Raw genomic sequence first — 13931 nt, 5'->3', positions numbered from 1 at the left:
AAACAGATGGAAGGTGATGTACAATTTGCCAAAAGCCTTGTCCAAGGTTTCCACCCATTTTGCACCATAGAAAAGCTAGTGAGGTGATAGTTGTAGAGGCCTCAGGGTCAGCAAATGATGGGCTGGGCTTTGCAAAGTAGAAAAAAGTCTGAAAATTGAAAAATTCCAAGATTATAGGAAATACAAGTCCAGAAATGCAATTCCAAGAAGCATGTTTTTAGTAGGAAAGAAAAAGTGGGTGAAAAGCATAGAATCACAGATACAAGGATAAAAGTGTTCACAGAATTAGTTGACAATGATGCTACCTCAGCTACGGTGACGGGGACATTTTCTCTCTTGGGGGATGACGTCAAGGGGCACACACCCACTCTTTGTCCTGTTAATTACAACATGATTATTCCATTTGGAATTATTTTACATGTAATATACACAATTCACATCATTGATTCACTGGATTTCACTTCCCTAGCTCCTTTGGTTTGGAATTCAGGCATTCAGTAAGTTGCTTTTGGATTTTAATGTTGAATTATAGCCAGGCCTTTGTCTAAATTCAGACACTGGATGTATAACCCCCCCCTGTTGTATATTTCTAGTTACAATTGGGCTGTATACTGACTATTGGCCCAAATTTGTGTTTGTGTGTGTGGTATTTTTTGAAGTACTTTTGAATACTGCAGAAGTTTAAAGTTTCAAAAATAAATACAAGTTAATAGGCTTTCCTCAATGTGAATTTGTTCATTCATGCTTATGTAAGGGAACATGTTAACCATGAATCATTCAAATTGAATTGCTCATGAAAAAAAAAAGCTCTGGCTTTACTGTCAGTTTCCAGAGTTACTTTACTGAAGGGAAAAGAGCATTGTCCCCACATAAAAAATAATCAACCACAGATTCCAGATTGATCATGGCTCCAAATTGGCAGTCATACTTCTGATTCACATGAGAACATGGATCCTTGTGAGAGGGACTTATCTGAATATTCGGGCTGTGACTAAGTTTGCAATCCTCCAGAACAGCCGATGAAAAAGTTAAATTAAAAAAAAATCAATCATAAGGGAGTTTTGCTCACACTAGACCAGAATAGCTAAATGCTCGAAAGACGTAGAGTATTGGCAAATCTGTGGCCAAAAGAAGCAGATGATGACTGCAGGTTCCACTTAGAGCCAGGGAAGTTGGCATTGTGTAAATTCAGCCCACCTGAGAGCTCACACATCATCCATTACGTTACTCATGTGGTCCCAGTGGCTCACAATAAAGTAGTCAGCCTGTACGTGACATCATAAACCACTTTTTCACTGGATAAAGCCCTATTGGTGCTGCCAAGGTGGGGAGCCAGTCAACATGAGGGTAGGTCACAAGCCCAGAAATGTGGTCAGTGAATTCTGAGGAACTTCCAGCAGTGCCAGGGCGTCAGTGAGTGAAACATACTCTGATCCCTCAGACGAAAGGTAGTGGCCAGGGTGCCAGAATTGTGATGCAAACCTATTGCTGCTCTTGCTACTAGACCTAGAAAACTTTACATCTGGTCGGCTGAGATCTGGTATGAGTCAAAACAAAATTATTTACAGTAGAGTGCCTTTTCTAGTGGATTTCCATTATGCAGGGTGCTCTTGACCTCAGACAGAAAGGAAAAGAACACTAAAAAAAAATCATGTTTTTTGTACTTAGCATATTTAAGCATCATTGGATGAAGAAACAAATATTGCTCATAAAGATCCTTCATAAAGTTGTACCATATTACATTTTTCAAATAAATTAAAATGTCACTGTAACCTTTGGTTAACCATCATTTTTCCTTTATCACTTCTCTCATTTGGGCTCATAGAAGAATTCATTATTCATTATACTCCCACCTGATAAAGACATCATTTTTTGTGTGTACATGCTCAAAAATAATTAGAAAGCTGAAATTTTTCAAGAGAGCACACATGCAACTTTATATTGTTCATGTTGTTATTTCACTGAGGAGAAATGTGACATGAATTGCTAGAGCTGATGTGAGTGCCTATTAGTGATGTCTGTGGAATTTTTCTTCTGCTACAGACTCACATTCTATTCTAAAGTATATTAAGAATATCTTCAAACCTACATCTCAGAGACATTATGAGGATAAATGAAATACTGTATGTTAATTTTGTCTTAAACCCTGAAGAAGAAGGATGGGATGACATGCTCTAAATTATTATTATTTCTATATGGCATTGTAAGATTTGGTGTTTGGATAGCCAGTTACAGGTGTTGTGCATTTTATATTTATCTTATACAATGAAAAACATTGTAAAACTCTGTTCATATTTTAATATAGGAGCACAACTTTATTTGTAGATTCTACATTGGGTGAAGTATTATACAAAATAAAAGAGCACTGCTATTGCCCTCTAGAATATTGAACTTAAAGAGAAATTAAGAGGCTAATAAATACACACACACTCTTATATCTGAGCTTAAACTGACTTTGATGGGTTGCCAAACATTTCAGTTGCTCATGTATTCATCTACTACATCACCACCAGTTTTCAGGATCACTCTGTTCAATCATACTTCTGCCTCAAGTATATGTGTTAAGCAATTTAGACAAAATTTTCTATCTAAAATTATTTTCTAGAGAGGCTTTGGTTTATCTTGTTGTAAGAGTACATTAAAAGCAGTTATATATTTTTGTTCATATTTTGAAAGGACAGTAGACTAGACACTTCCCCAATTAGGTTGTGAGTCACTTGAGGGCAGATTGAAAAAGTAAGGAAGTTATTTCACCTTCATCTCACTGTGGGATCAGTCTTTCTGTCTTTGGTTTCCATTTCTCTCATGTCTAACACACTACTTGAAAAAAGGAGTAATACATGTTTCTGGTATGAGTAATACGGTTGAATGTGTTGAACTACATCTAATTCTCTCTTACTTTATTTTTTCAGACTCCCAGGAAGGAAATTACAAGTCTGAAGTCAATAGCAAACCCAGGAAGGAAAGGACAGCTTTTACCAAAGAGCAAATCAGAGAACTTGAAGCAGAATTTGCCCATCATAATTATTTGACCAGACTGAGGCGATATGAGATAGCAGTGAATCTGGATCTCACTGAGAGACAGGTAAAGTAGGACATTGTCACTATACTTTTAATATGGAGATATTAAAAGATTTTTTTATGTTTTTATTATTAAATATATAGATATTAAAAGACATTTTTAATTGCTCTAAGTAAAAAATTGCTCACCATTTTTGAAATATCTAGATCTGTGGTACTTAAATACCATTTGGAAAACAGGTGTTCTGTTCCATGATGAAATGTTTGCCCAGCAAAATGACAAAATTAAGGATAAGATAGGATGTTTTAAAGACAATTATATTTATTCAGTTTAAAGAATCATCCTTTATTCTGTGATTGTGCCCTTCCTATATTTTTTATTTTTATATAATGATGTCATGTGATGAGGAATTTTGTTTGCATACATTTTAAAATCTCCTTATTTGGCATAATATAAAGGTGGTAATCCCATGTTAGTTTCCTCTATTGCACAGGACAAGAGTTTGTTATGATGCAGTAACACATTAACCCCCCAAACTCAATGACAACCAAGAAGTTCATTATTTGCTTACTCCATATTAAATTTACAAGTTCAGCATTCCAAATAATCACTCATGGACCCAGTCTGACTCTCTGGCATCTCAGTGTGTAGTGTCCTTGGTAACCATGGGTTGGAGGATCATGCATTGACCTTTAAATGTTTTCACCTGGAAATGACCCACATAACTTCCATTAATACTAATGTCAGGAAATAGTCGATAATATCACTTAAATTCAATGAGGCTGGGAAATGATGGGAGCAAGAGGACATAGATCATTGGTAAATATTTCTATCCGATTACTCCAAATACTTTTGAAATTTTATTGGCCTCAGAATTTCAAATTCTGGTACATAAATTCTCTAAATTCATTTAGAGAATACTTTGATATCATTAATGATCTGTGGAACCCAGTTAATAAGACCTAAAATATTTTTAATTAATTACTTTTTAGATGCTTTTTTGGATTTTATTTGCTTCAGTAGTACTCCCAGTACACTCCTTGTACGGATTCTGATTTGCCCTAGGAGAATCTAGCCTACTGATGATTAACAGTTGCTAATCTTTAGAAAAACATTCCTGAAAGGCAAATACAAACATCTTTATGGACAGTACAGTTATGATTGGCATTCTTAGGACTAGAGTCTCATTTGCTCCTTCACTGTATGCACCTTCTCCAGGGATCCCCTTGGAACCAAAGAAGTATGAACAGGGTGTGGACAAATTAATACTATCTTAGGAGAGCAAGTTATTTTATCTAATTTCTTAAATCATCTGCTTTCCTTCTGTTAATTTCTATATTTCAGCTTTTGCTAGGGTATTTCTGGGTAGTGCAAACAAACGAGGAACAATTTTATGTGGTTTCGTGTATTGGCAGTTTATATTTTATTAAATATTATGACTAGTACCTAAGTTGTGGAGCATATTTTCCTTCCCTTAAAGTTCAAATACGGAGTTCCTACATAAGTGTACACTTAGCATGCTGGAAAGCAGGATTCAAAATCTACATCATCAGACATCTGTTTTATTTTATTTTTTTAACTGGCAGCAGGAAAAAAGAAATAGAAGAGGGGATTACAATTAAAGTTCTTATATGTACTCAGTGAATTCCAGGAAATGCAGCCATGTTTTATATGATACATAAAGGAAACACAAAACTAGGATTTGCTTCCAATCTATAGAAATAAATGATGGGATGCAGTACTGTGTTCTTAGTCAAGAAGATTCTGTGCTTGTTATTCTGGGGTGGCCTATGGTTACCTTTCATTATTTGATCATAAAGCAGAGGTTTTTGCTTTTGGCTAAGAATAATTTCTTTTTAGAAGCACTTCTATAAATTTTGTCTGAGGATTTTGAAGTTATTTTGGACATTTCTTCTTTCTTCCTAACTGACTTGCCATTCTTGGAAAAGAATTATATGCAATTATATGATATATATATATATTCACACATACATAAAATTTTAATGTTTATTTTTTTAAAGAAAGGTCCCTTTTCAGTTTTGTATCAGTCAGTCTTTGCTGTGTACCAAACCATTCAAAAATTATAGTGGCTTCAACCAATAACTAACACTCAATTTGCTCACAATATTGTGGGTCAGGGATTTTGACTAGACTCAATTGAACATATATATGTATGTATATTATGAAGAGCTGGTTGGTCTAGGCAGCCTCAGCTGGGACACTGTGTCTCTGTTGCATATAGTTTCATCTTCTAATAGGCTCCCTGGGATTCTTCAAATGGTGGTAAAAACATTCCCAGGATTATTTAAAGGAAAAACTCCAGTGTGCAAGGGCTTTCAAAGCTTCTGCATACTAATCATATTTACTTATGCCCTACTGCCTAAAGCAAGTCATATGACCCAGCTCAGTGTCAGTGTAGGAGGGGACCACCTAAGAGGTAAACACATGGAAGGAGGCCATAACAAGAACAATGAAATTATAGCTGCATAGGGGGGAAAATGCCAAAAAGCCTAAAGATAGGTAGGTTTTCAAAGAATTGAAAATGTTGTATTGTGCAGATTTTTTTAAAATCCTGTGAATCTTTATTTGCAGTTTTGCAGGTTAATATGAAAAGAAGATGCATGCATATGGAACATAAATTCCCAATCAAAACTAAATATTTAAAGGCCTATTATGTGTTAGTTGGAAAATTTTGAATTGTTATGAAAAAAGATCTGAACAGTAATTCCTGATTTACTGATTGGAATTATGCATTTTTAGGCAGGTAACAATCTCCCCAGGGCACAAAATGGAAATTAAAATTACCTGCTCTTTCTTCTCTTCAAGGTCATATGTCATAATGGATAAGGAAGAATTTTTAACATAAACTATGAAACACAGTATCACCCAGAGGAGAGGAAAAATCTTTGCTATGCAAGGCAGAGTGAAATAATTCTTTTGTAACACAAATATTTGTTGAGCTAAATGCCAGAAATGAAATCTTGTTAAAATAAACTAGATAAGTCTTTGCTAGAACTCACTAAAGAAGCAAAAACTGAGCAAGTATTAACAATTGTGATGAGTGTTGAATGTCACAAGAGAGGAATGAGGAGGTTGAATGGGAGAATGCTCCTGGTTATGCCAAATGTTCATTTTATTCCTAGATTTCTGTGCACATGCAGTAGCTTTAACAGAAAGCTTTATTTATATTTTCAGGGCTGAATTTTATCATGCTAAATTCATCAGAAAAATATGGTATTCTTTTGATAATCAATTTTGCAGTTCTTAAAGATCTGAAAGCATATTCCTCCAAGATGCCATGGCTTTCATTCCAGTCAGACATTTTCAATGTATTTTTTTTAAGATTGAAAAGTTAAAAAGTTTTTAAAGTTAAAAACTGAACTCTTTTCATTCATCTTCTTTATTTGGGATTCGACTATTCAATTACTGTATTTGCATTAATACCATACATGCTTATATATGTAATCTATATCTTGACCTTATATATTCTTAAATCACACCCCTTTTGTAGGATTTCCAGATGTAAAATATTCTAATTATAAATATGTGCCTTTTTCATTTTCATTGTTTAAGAATTATCTTTCCATACTTCAAAATAACATGAGATTTAGTAAAGTAACTTAAATGTAAAAGAATATTATACCTAACTCCATATTGTGAGGTGTTTTCCTTAACATTAATAAAAATTTCAGTCTCCTAATATATTTTTTTGATTTTGTAAAATCCTTTCATGATTCAAATGCAGAGATAGTACACATTTGTATATAATATAAAAAGGAAAACAAATAATAAATATTAAATAATTATAATCTATAGCAGAATTATTTCATAGAAATAGCTTTTTCCTAAATGAAAACTTACTTTATAATTAGAAATAGTCTTTAGACATATTTTCATCTAGGAATTTTATGGAATTGTCTAAAAAGTATGCAACATGTGTAACTGTTGGTATTTCTAGATATCTCTGCCTATATCACCAATCAATATATCTCATGTCATAATAAAGATTTTCTATAATAATTAGGTTCCTTTTAAGAAAACAAGTAGTATCTGTTAAATCCTTAAATATCACTTAGGACTTGAGTTTTCAAGTCCCTTTCTAAAGAACAGTTCTGAAATCTCAAAAACAAATCAACTTTTATATTTCTGTCTTTCATAATGTGGTTCCTTCACAAGTCAGGGAAATCTGTAATCCCCTTTGAACTCCATCTGGCCAATGAAGAAGAGGCTTATCCTGCAGATCACATGTTAGCACATAGGTATATTTAAAAAATGTATGCTGAATACAAATAGAGACACTGAAACAAACTCGAGTTTCAAATATTTTTAATTATATAATGTTACCATATGGAAGTTACCTTTCAATAATCTTCCAGCTTCTAATTTACAGCTTCCAGTTTACAGTATTCTTATATAGCCTCCTCAATCAAAACTAATGATCCTCAATTAGCAGAGACACTTGGAATATTTTGAAAAGCCAGTCAATTTAAAGACCCTCCTGTTTCAAGGTATTTTCACACTTGACAAGTTTATTCTGGCTTTTTCATCCATCCAGATACACTTGGAGAAAGTTCCCACCAAATTTTTAATATCTCACAGTGAGAAGAAGAGAGAGGGCAGCTGTATGCAACTATAAAAGGAGTGACAAAACGGACATTTTTATAGAGTTAAGACTGACAAATATAGAAAGAATGGGAGATCCTTCCATTTCACAAAATTGTTTTATATAGCTAATCAAAGATTCAATGTTGCACATTTGTAAAGTAGCTAAGATTCCTGAAAAAAACAGACCGAATTTCTGATACCTCTGCCAAGATAAATGGAAAATCCCACCTAGCTGGATCATATTCCATTTGTGGAAATGAGAGGGATTATGTTTTGTTTGTTACTTATAAATCATTAAATGGCTGAATGCCAAGTATTCTCAAAAATAGGCATCCATTTTTTTGGATGACTTGAGAATTTTTCATGTGCCAAATGAACAGTGTTTTTTGTCTGTTGCTCAGCATTTTGCAGTTCTTCTCCTTGCAGGTTTATTCCTATAAATCTATATGAATACTTTTAGTTACTTAGCTAATAAATAATGTCTCTATGACCAGACATTTTGTCTATTCAAGGTAATCCAATCTACCTATGTAGCTGGTGATTTTAGAATATTTCCTCATTTCCTTAAAGTAATATTAAGAATAACCCAGAGTAACAGCAAGGTGTTTCTTTTGCTTAAATTATGGTGTGCCTGCTATTTTGAAAGATTAAACATGATTTGACTCCACCTGAAAAAATGGTGGTAGCATAGGGTGGAGAAGTTGATGGTAAAATATGGGATGAAATCTTGGTTTGAAATATTTCTTGGTTTCAAATAACTGTGTTTGTTTTTTTAAGTAGAAATGTGTATTCACAATGCATGGTGAGCTTTGGAAGTCAGATTCAGAACTGCCTTAGGTACCAATAAACAAAGACAATGATATAAGAAAAGTAATTTAAGAAGATCAGTAATAAAGCAAAGAGCAAATAAATGATTCAACCCTCTCCTAAATCAATTTTCAGAAATATTACTGATATAAAGTAGAAGACTGAGAAATAAGCAGTTGACCTCTAACCAGTTACAAATGTAAATATCTAGGTTTGAGATAATATAAAAGGTATCTCAGAAAAATTGGATCCTACCCTTATTGAATCAGTCTTGAGAATTTTTTAATGCCATTGGATGAACAGATAGATGATAGATTGATAATAGAGATATACAGATACATCTATATACATATGTAATATGTATATGTGTATACACATATAAAATGAGCCTTTATGTTAGAAGCTTTATTGAAATTTGCTCTACAGATTCTTATTGTAAGCATCAAACTGATACAATGAAAGGGCAAGGATAATTCTTCCCATTAGTTTCAGAATTTGTCACACTTAATTTCCTGGTTTATTCAATACTAATTTGTTCAATAAACAAAGTCATTCGGAAACATATCATGCATTGCATCACAGAATCATCATTTAAAATGTAATGTTAAAGAAAGAAACTTCTCCTACACAAGATTATTCCTTTCCACACTATCCTTGCATACATCTGATTTTTTCATGTCACTTAAAAGATTCTAAAACTAAGAAAACTAAGGAGCCAGTACAAGTTTTGTGTTGATTTCCAATTTTTAAGAGATATATTCTAATATCTACATATATCTATAAAACAGTCTATGCATATGTTCTATGACATCTATAAAATAATAAGCACAAGCCTAAGCAAGCAGACAATTTCATTTTGGCTATGAATGACTTTCTACCAATTGGGCTTCTATTCCCGTGAATTGTCATGTAAACCTCAGAGATGTATTCAATTTAGAACAGATTTTTAACTTCAGATCTCTTCAACATTCTAATTTTTATGCTGGGCAGCTTTTTAAACTTTTTCCAGTTACTGAAATTACTATTTTTTGTGGTCAGTGCATCTTCACATGATAGTACTAATGATTATTATAAGTTCTTAGGATAATCTTGGTTCTAAGGAGATAATCACTATATCCAATACATGAAACTGCTAATATAGTAAAACTCACATAACTCACATCTGTTCTGATTTTGAACTTAAAAGTGTCTAGAAATCATCAGAATATTAATTTAACTAGATTGAACCACAGGAAGTTACCAATATTCTGCTGTTCTTATAAAAATAGTGAATTCCTGTATTTTAATCAAATTTTTATATTGATTGGTTTCACTTAAATAGACAGTGGCTAGAAGAGGCTTTTAGTCAAAATGGTGTATACTGATTATGATATGTTGCTAACTATTATTAAACATAATCCCAGAGATTAGGTAAAATGTTGCAAACAAAGGCCATCATTCTAGTTAATCTCAGTAGTTTGAACAAGATAATTATCAGTAGCTGATCAGAATACACAAGTTCCATGTATTCAAGAATTGCTATTCAGGAATGGTTCCACATAATAAGGAGAAAAGGGCCTAACTTAGGTTTGATATTTCCACTCAAATTCGCTGAAGTCATTTATTCATAATATACTCAGGTAAATAGTATTTTACTTAAAATAAATAAAAGGTGTATATACATTTTTATTTGAGTAAAAAATGGGGTTAAGAGTAGTGAGCTTTCACTATAAATTAATATTAATGAAATAGGCCATTTGAGTTGGATTTTATCAGGGATGACAGAAAGAATTACCATTGGTAGCATTTACTGCTATTAATGTTTCTAAAAGGTCAGATTAAAAGGAATCAATCCTCCAAGAAGTGTGGTTATCATGTGAATGGTTACTTTGGGTATTTTTGGAAAGGAGAATGTGATAAATGTGATTGGCATGTAATACCCCATAACATTATACTTTAATGGAGAATTTCATTTGTTGCCTCAGAAAATAGTTATTTACACACACACACACACCCTTCCCAACCCCATTTACACAGCTATAGAAACAGCAGAGTCAACTGGTACAGGAGCTTCTTCGTAATAGCTGAGGGATTCCTTCTCTTAATCAGATATAAATCTATTTATTTTGGCCAGAAGAGTAAAGAAGCTTTCCTTTCACCCTTTTTCATCCTAACCTTACAGAGCATCTTTGGTTCTAACTCTTCAGTCCAACTACTGATTATGCCACTGAGTCACTTGGGTAGCTCTCTCTCGGGCCTATTTAAATAGGGTTTACTAGATCAGCTGCCATGGCCAAACTAATCGTAAGGAAATAGATGATAAATCTGAAAATTATACAGTTACTTTGCATGTTTTCACATGTCCGATGTGAAGAAATATTTGTTAGATAGTGTCTACAGTATTTCAAAGGTCTAGCTACAAATGGAAACAGAATATTAAATCTTTAAATTCCAGATGTTTAGAGACATCTAGATATGTCACTGAAATATTCAATTTTCATCCAGATGTTTGGTGTTATGATTGTTTGTTTCTTCCTAAGGATGACATTTATGGTATTATATAAATATGGGCATGCATTTTGTAGATTCAACTTCCATCAACCTGTTTGCCATCTTAGGAACTTGTGTGACAATACAGTTACCTGTTTCATTTGTGTTAGCCTGTGATAAACTGTGAACCCTAAAAGGAAAGATAATGTGAGCTTACACAGAAGGCTGTTATGTGAATGATGAAATATAGAGAGATAAAATGAACATTCAGCAAATGGCAACAATGATTCTCATTTACAGTGTTTTTATTAAATACAAAAATATGATTTCTAGATTCTGAAATATATCATCTAAAATTTATCACAGCAAAATTCTCTAGGTTGCTTTCATCAGTGAAAAGTATCAAGATGTGAATAACTGTTTTTCTATCTACTTAAAGAGTAGTTTTATAATCCTAGCAATGTAAATACTAAATACCTGGTAGGTTAAAGGATAAAAAGTGAGACTTTTTTATAAGGAGCAAATATTCTGAAAAATAAGGTTTAACAATGTGTACTTTATATATTTACTACTAATACAACAGGCTATATTAGTATTATAAACTTTTGTTACTTTTTAATATGAAGAGTTTGTTTAAAAACATCTGTATGCAGAGATATTAAGAATCTATAATGTTTAGTTCATATTGCTTTAATTTCATGAATAGTAGTATTTTTTCATTACTCAGATTCTTGGGATAAAGGATTTTTTTATCTGAGTTGTTAATCATACTATTTCATAAAACATACTTTATATGGAATCTTGTCTTAGAAACAAACTTGAAAAAAGGAAATATTTTTTAAACACTCATTTATCCAGCACTTTCCCAAGAAACTGCATACCAGAAGATAAAAATGGCTTTATCCCCAAATAAAATAATAAAAGTTCACAGAAATTTATATCGTATGTTCCATGATGTACAAATTTGTTTTAATTGTATGCAAAATATTTGATGATCCGATTTCCTAGAGCCCAGGCTATTACCCTAGGCTACTAGGACAACAAATTAAAAAGGCACACAGGATGCCAATAACATTAGGAGCATGAGATTCCCAGACACAGAACTCATTTGCTATTAATTGTGTGCCAACATAGTGGTGTGGGACATTGAGTGAAGGGATAGAATTCTATGCCATCTCATGGACCATTGGGGGAATCTCTTAATAGGGGATTAGTAATGGCACCAACTAGAACAACACTTTAAGGATATTCTTTAAAATCTGAAGCTAATCTTTATGCCAAAGGCTTCAAATCCAGCAAGTAAACTATTATTTGCATATTTTTCTTTTCTGAACTGTGAATGCCTTGAGGTCAGGGACTGTGTTTTATTAATTTGTAAATTCTTCAGTTCAACCCCTCCCATCTTTGACCTAACATAGTAACTGCTACTCAACATTCAGTAGTATTTAAGTGTGTGAATGAATGAGGTCCCAGTTACCAAGGAAATGTAAGATTCGTTTTAGCTTATAAGTACAGATTATTATATGAAACATGTTTGTAAATTTTATTCAAGATAAGTAATATACTTATTTTGAAATAATGAAGTGTCAGGCATTTGAGTTATTATAATTGCACTACGTTAAAATAAAACAAAAGCTGTATTTTCCAATCCAACCAATGAAGCTGGATTATAAAGTGATACTAAATTAAATTTAAAAGTTTCTTTATTTATAAAACCATGGCATTATTATTCTAGTGGTATTATTGACTTATAACCTGGGATTACTTTTATAGACTTGTTTTTAATATTGTGAAGCTAGTAGACAAACATATACTTTTCCCCCAAATTGTCCTCTCCTTAGTTCAGCTCACCCCAGTTATATTTGAAAATAAACCTGGATATACTGACTTTTGAAGTTCTACTCTTCCTTCTCATTTTTAAAAGGTGAACCATTATGTATTTCTTGCTATTTTTTGTTCCATTACTAGTTTCAGGGAGTTCCAATATCAAATATGTAATCTAAGCCCTAAAGAAAACAGTATATAAAGATATTAGAATTGATTATAATATCAAATGTTTTAACATATATATACACATATATGTAAATATATTTATGTATTGTATACATCCATATAGATAGATGCATAGATAAAATATATAGCTACTATTAAAAACTGTGAAGTCTTTTATCAGTCTGCTTAAAACATTTAAATGGCAAAATTTCACATGGTAACTTAGAAAACAACACAAAATAGTTTATACTTCTTCTAAAATCGATACCAGATTCTTACATTTTTCTTACTTAGAACTGCAAGTAACAGGTTTTACACTGGTATTATAGAATTACTGTACCCCTTCTCTGAGAAAAGGAAATAAGTGCAGATTTTAAGATTTTCTGCCAAGATGATTTTAACTGGATATTTCAGCTCTTAGTGACGATGATGTGGTTCTTCCATCTGAAATTGTCCAGGGAGAAATTGTCCCGATGGACAATCTTGAAAAGTTCATTATTCCAATATTACAAATATGAAAATTGAGGTAGAGAGAAGTATAATTTTCTCAAATTCACACAGAAACTCAGAGGTGAAGCCAGGAGTAGAACCCAACTCATGTGGAAAAGATCTAGTGCAGGATGCAATGGAAGGCTTGCAAAGGTAATTAAATTGAGTAGTATAATTGCCTGAATTATAGTACAGGAAAATTGTGTCATATTTATAAACCTAGTTATATTGAGTAGGAGAGTTACCTGAACGATAGGAATCATATGGATGGAGTTCATATACTTTATGTGCTGTACTTTTTTATCCTGAATGCTTAAAATGTAGGAAATTGAAATAGAACAAAAGAAAAAAAACAAACCCACAATCTGGAGCCAAACAAACCATCAGATTTAAATCCTGGCACCATATTTTCCCATCTGTGTAACTGTAAGCAAGGCAACATTTGAGTCTCAACTTCCTCTATAAAATAAGAACAATGTTTAAAATATCTGGAAAAAATATATGAGTATTATAAACAATGCAGAAATACCACCTATCACATAGTAGC

The 13931-nt window shown here is 32.6% G+C and overlaps 1 protein-coding gene across 1 annotated transcript in view; it reads left to right on the top strand.

The window, feature by feature from the left end:
* The window catches only part of MEOX2 (mesenchyme homeobox 2), a 63687-nt gene that overhangs the window by 45888 nt on the left and 3868 nt on the right, over nucleotides 1-13931 (top strand). The window contains exon 2 of the mRNA XM_036894535.2: nucleotides 2913-3085. Within this exon, the coding sequence (XP_036750430.1) occupies nucleotides 2913-3085 (173 nt within the window). The remainder of the gene's footprint in view (nucleotides 1-2912; nucleotides 3086-13931) is intronic.

The sequence above is a fragment of the Manis pentadactyla genome, chromosome 7 (genome assembly GCF_030020395.1).
Source record: "Manis pentadactyla isolate mManPen7 chromosome 7, mManPen7.hap1, whole genome shotgun sequence".
In the NCBI taxonomy this organism is placed as follows: Eukaryota; Metazoa; Chordata; class Mammalia; order Pholidota; family Manidae; genus Manis; species Manis pentadactyla.
This window is presented reverse-complemented; position numbering and strand designations above follow the sequence as displayed.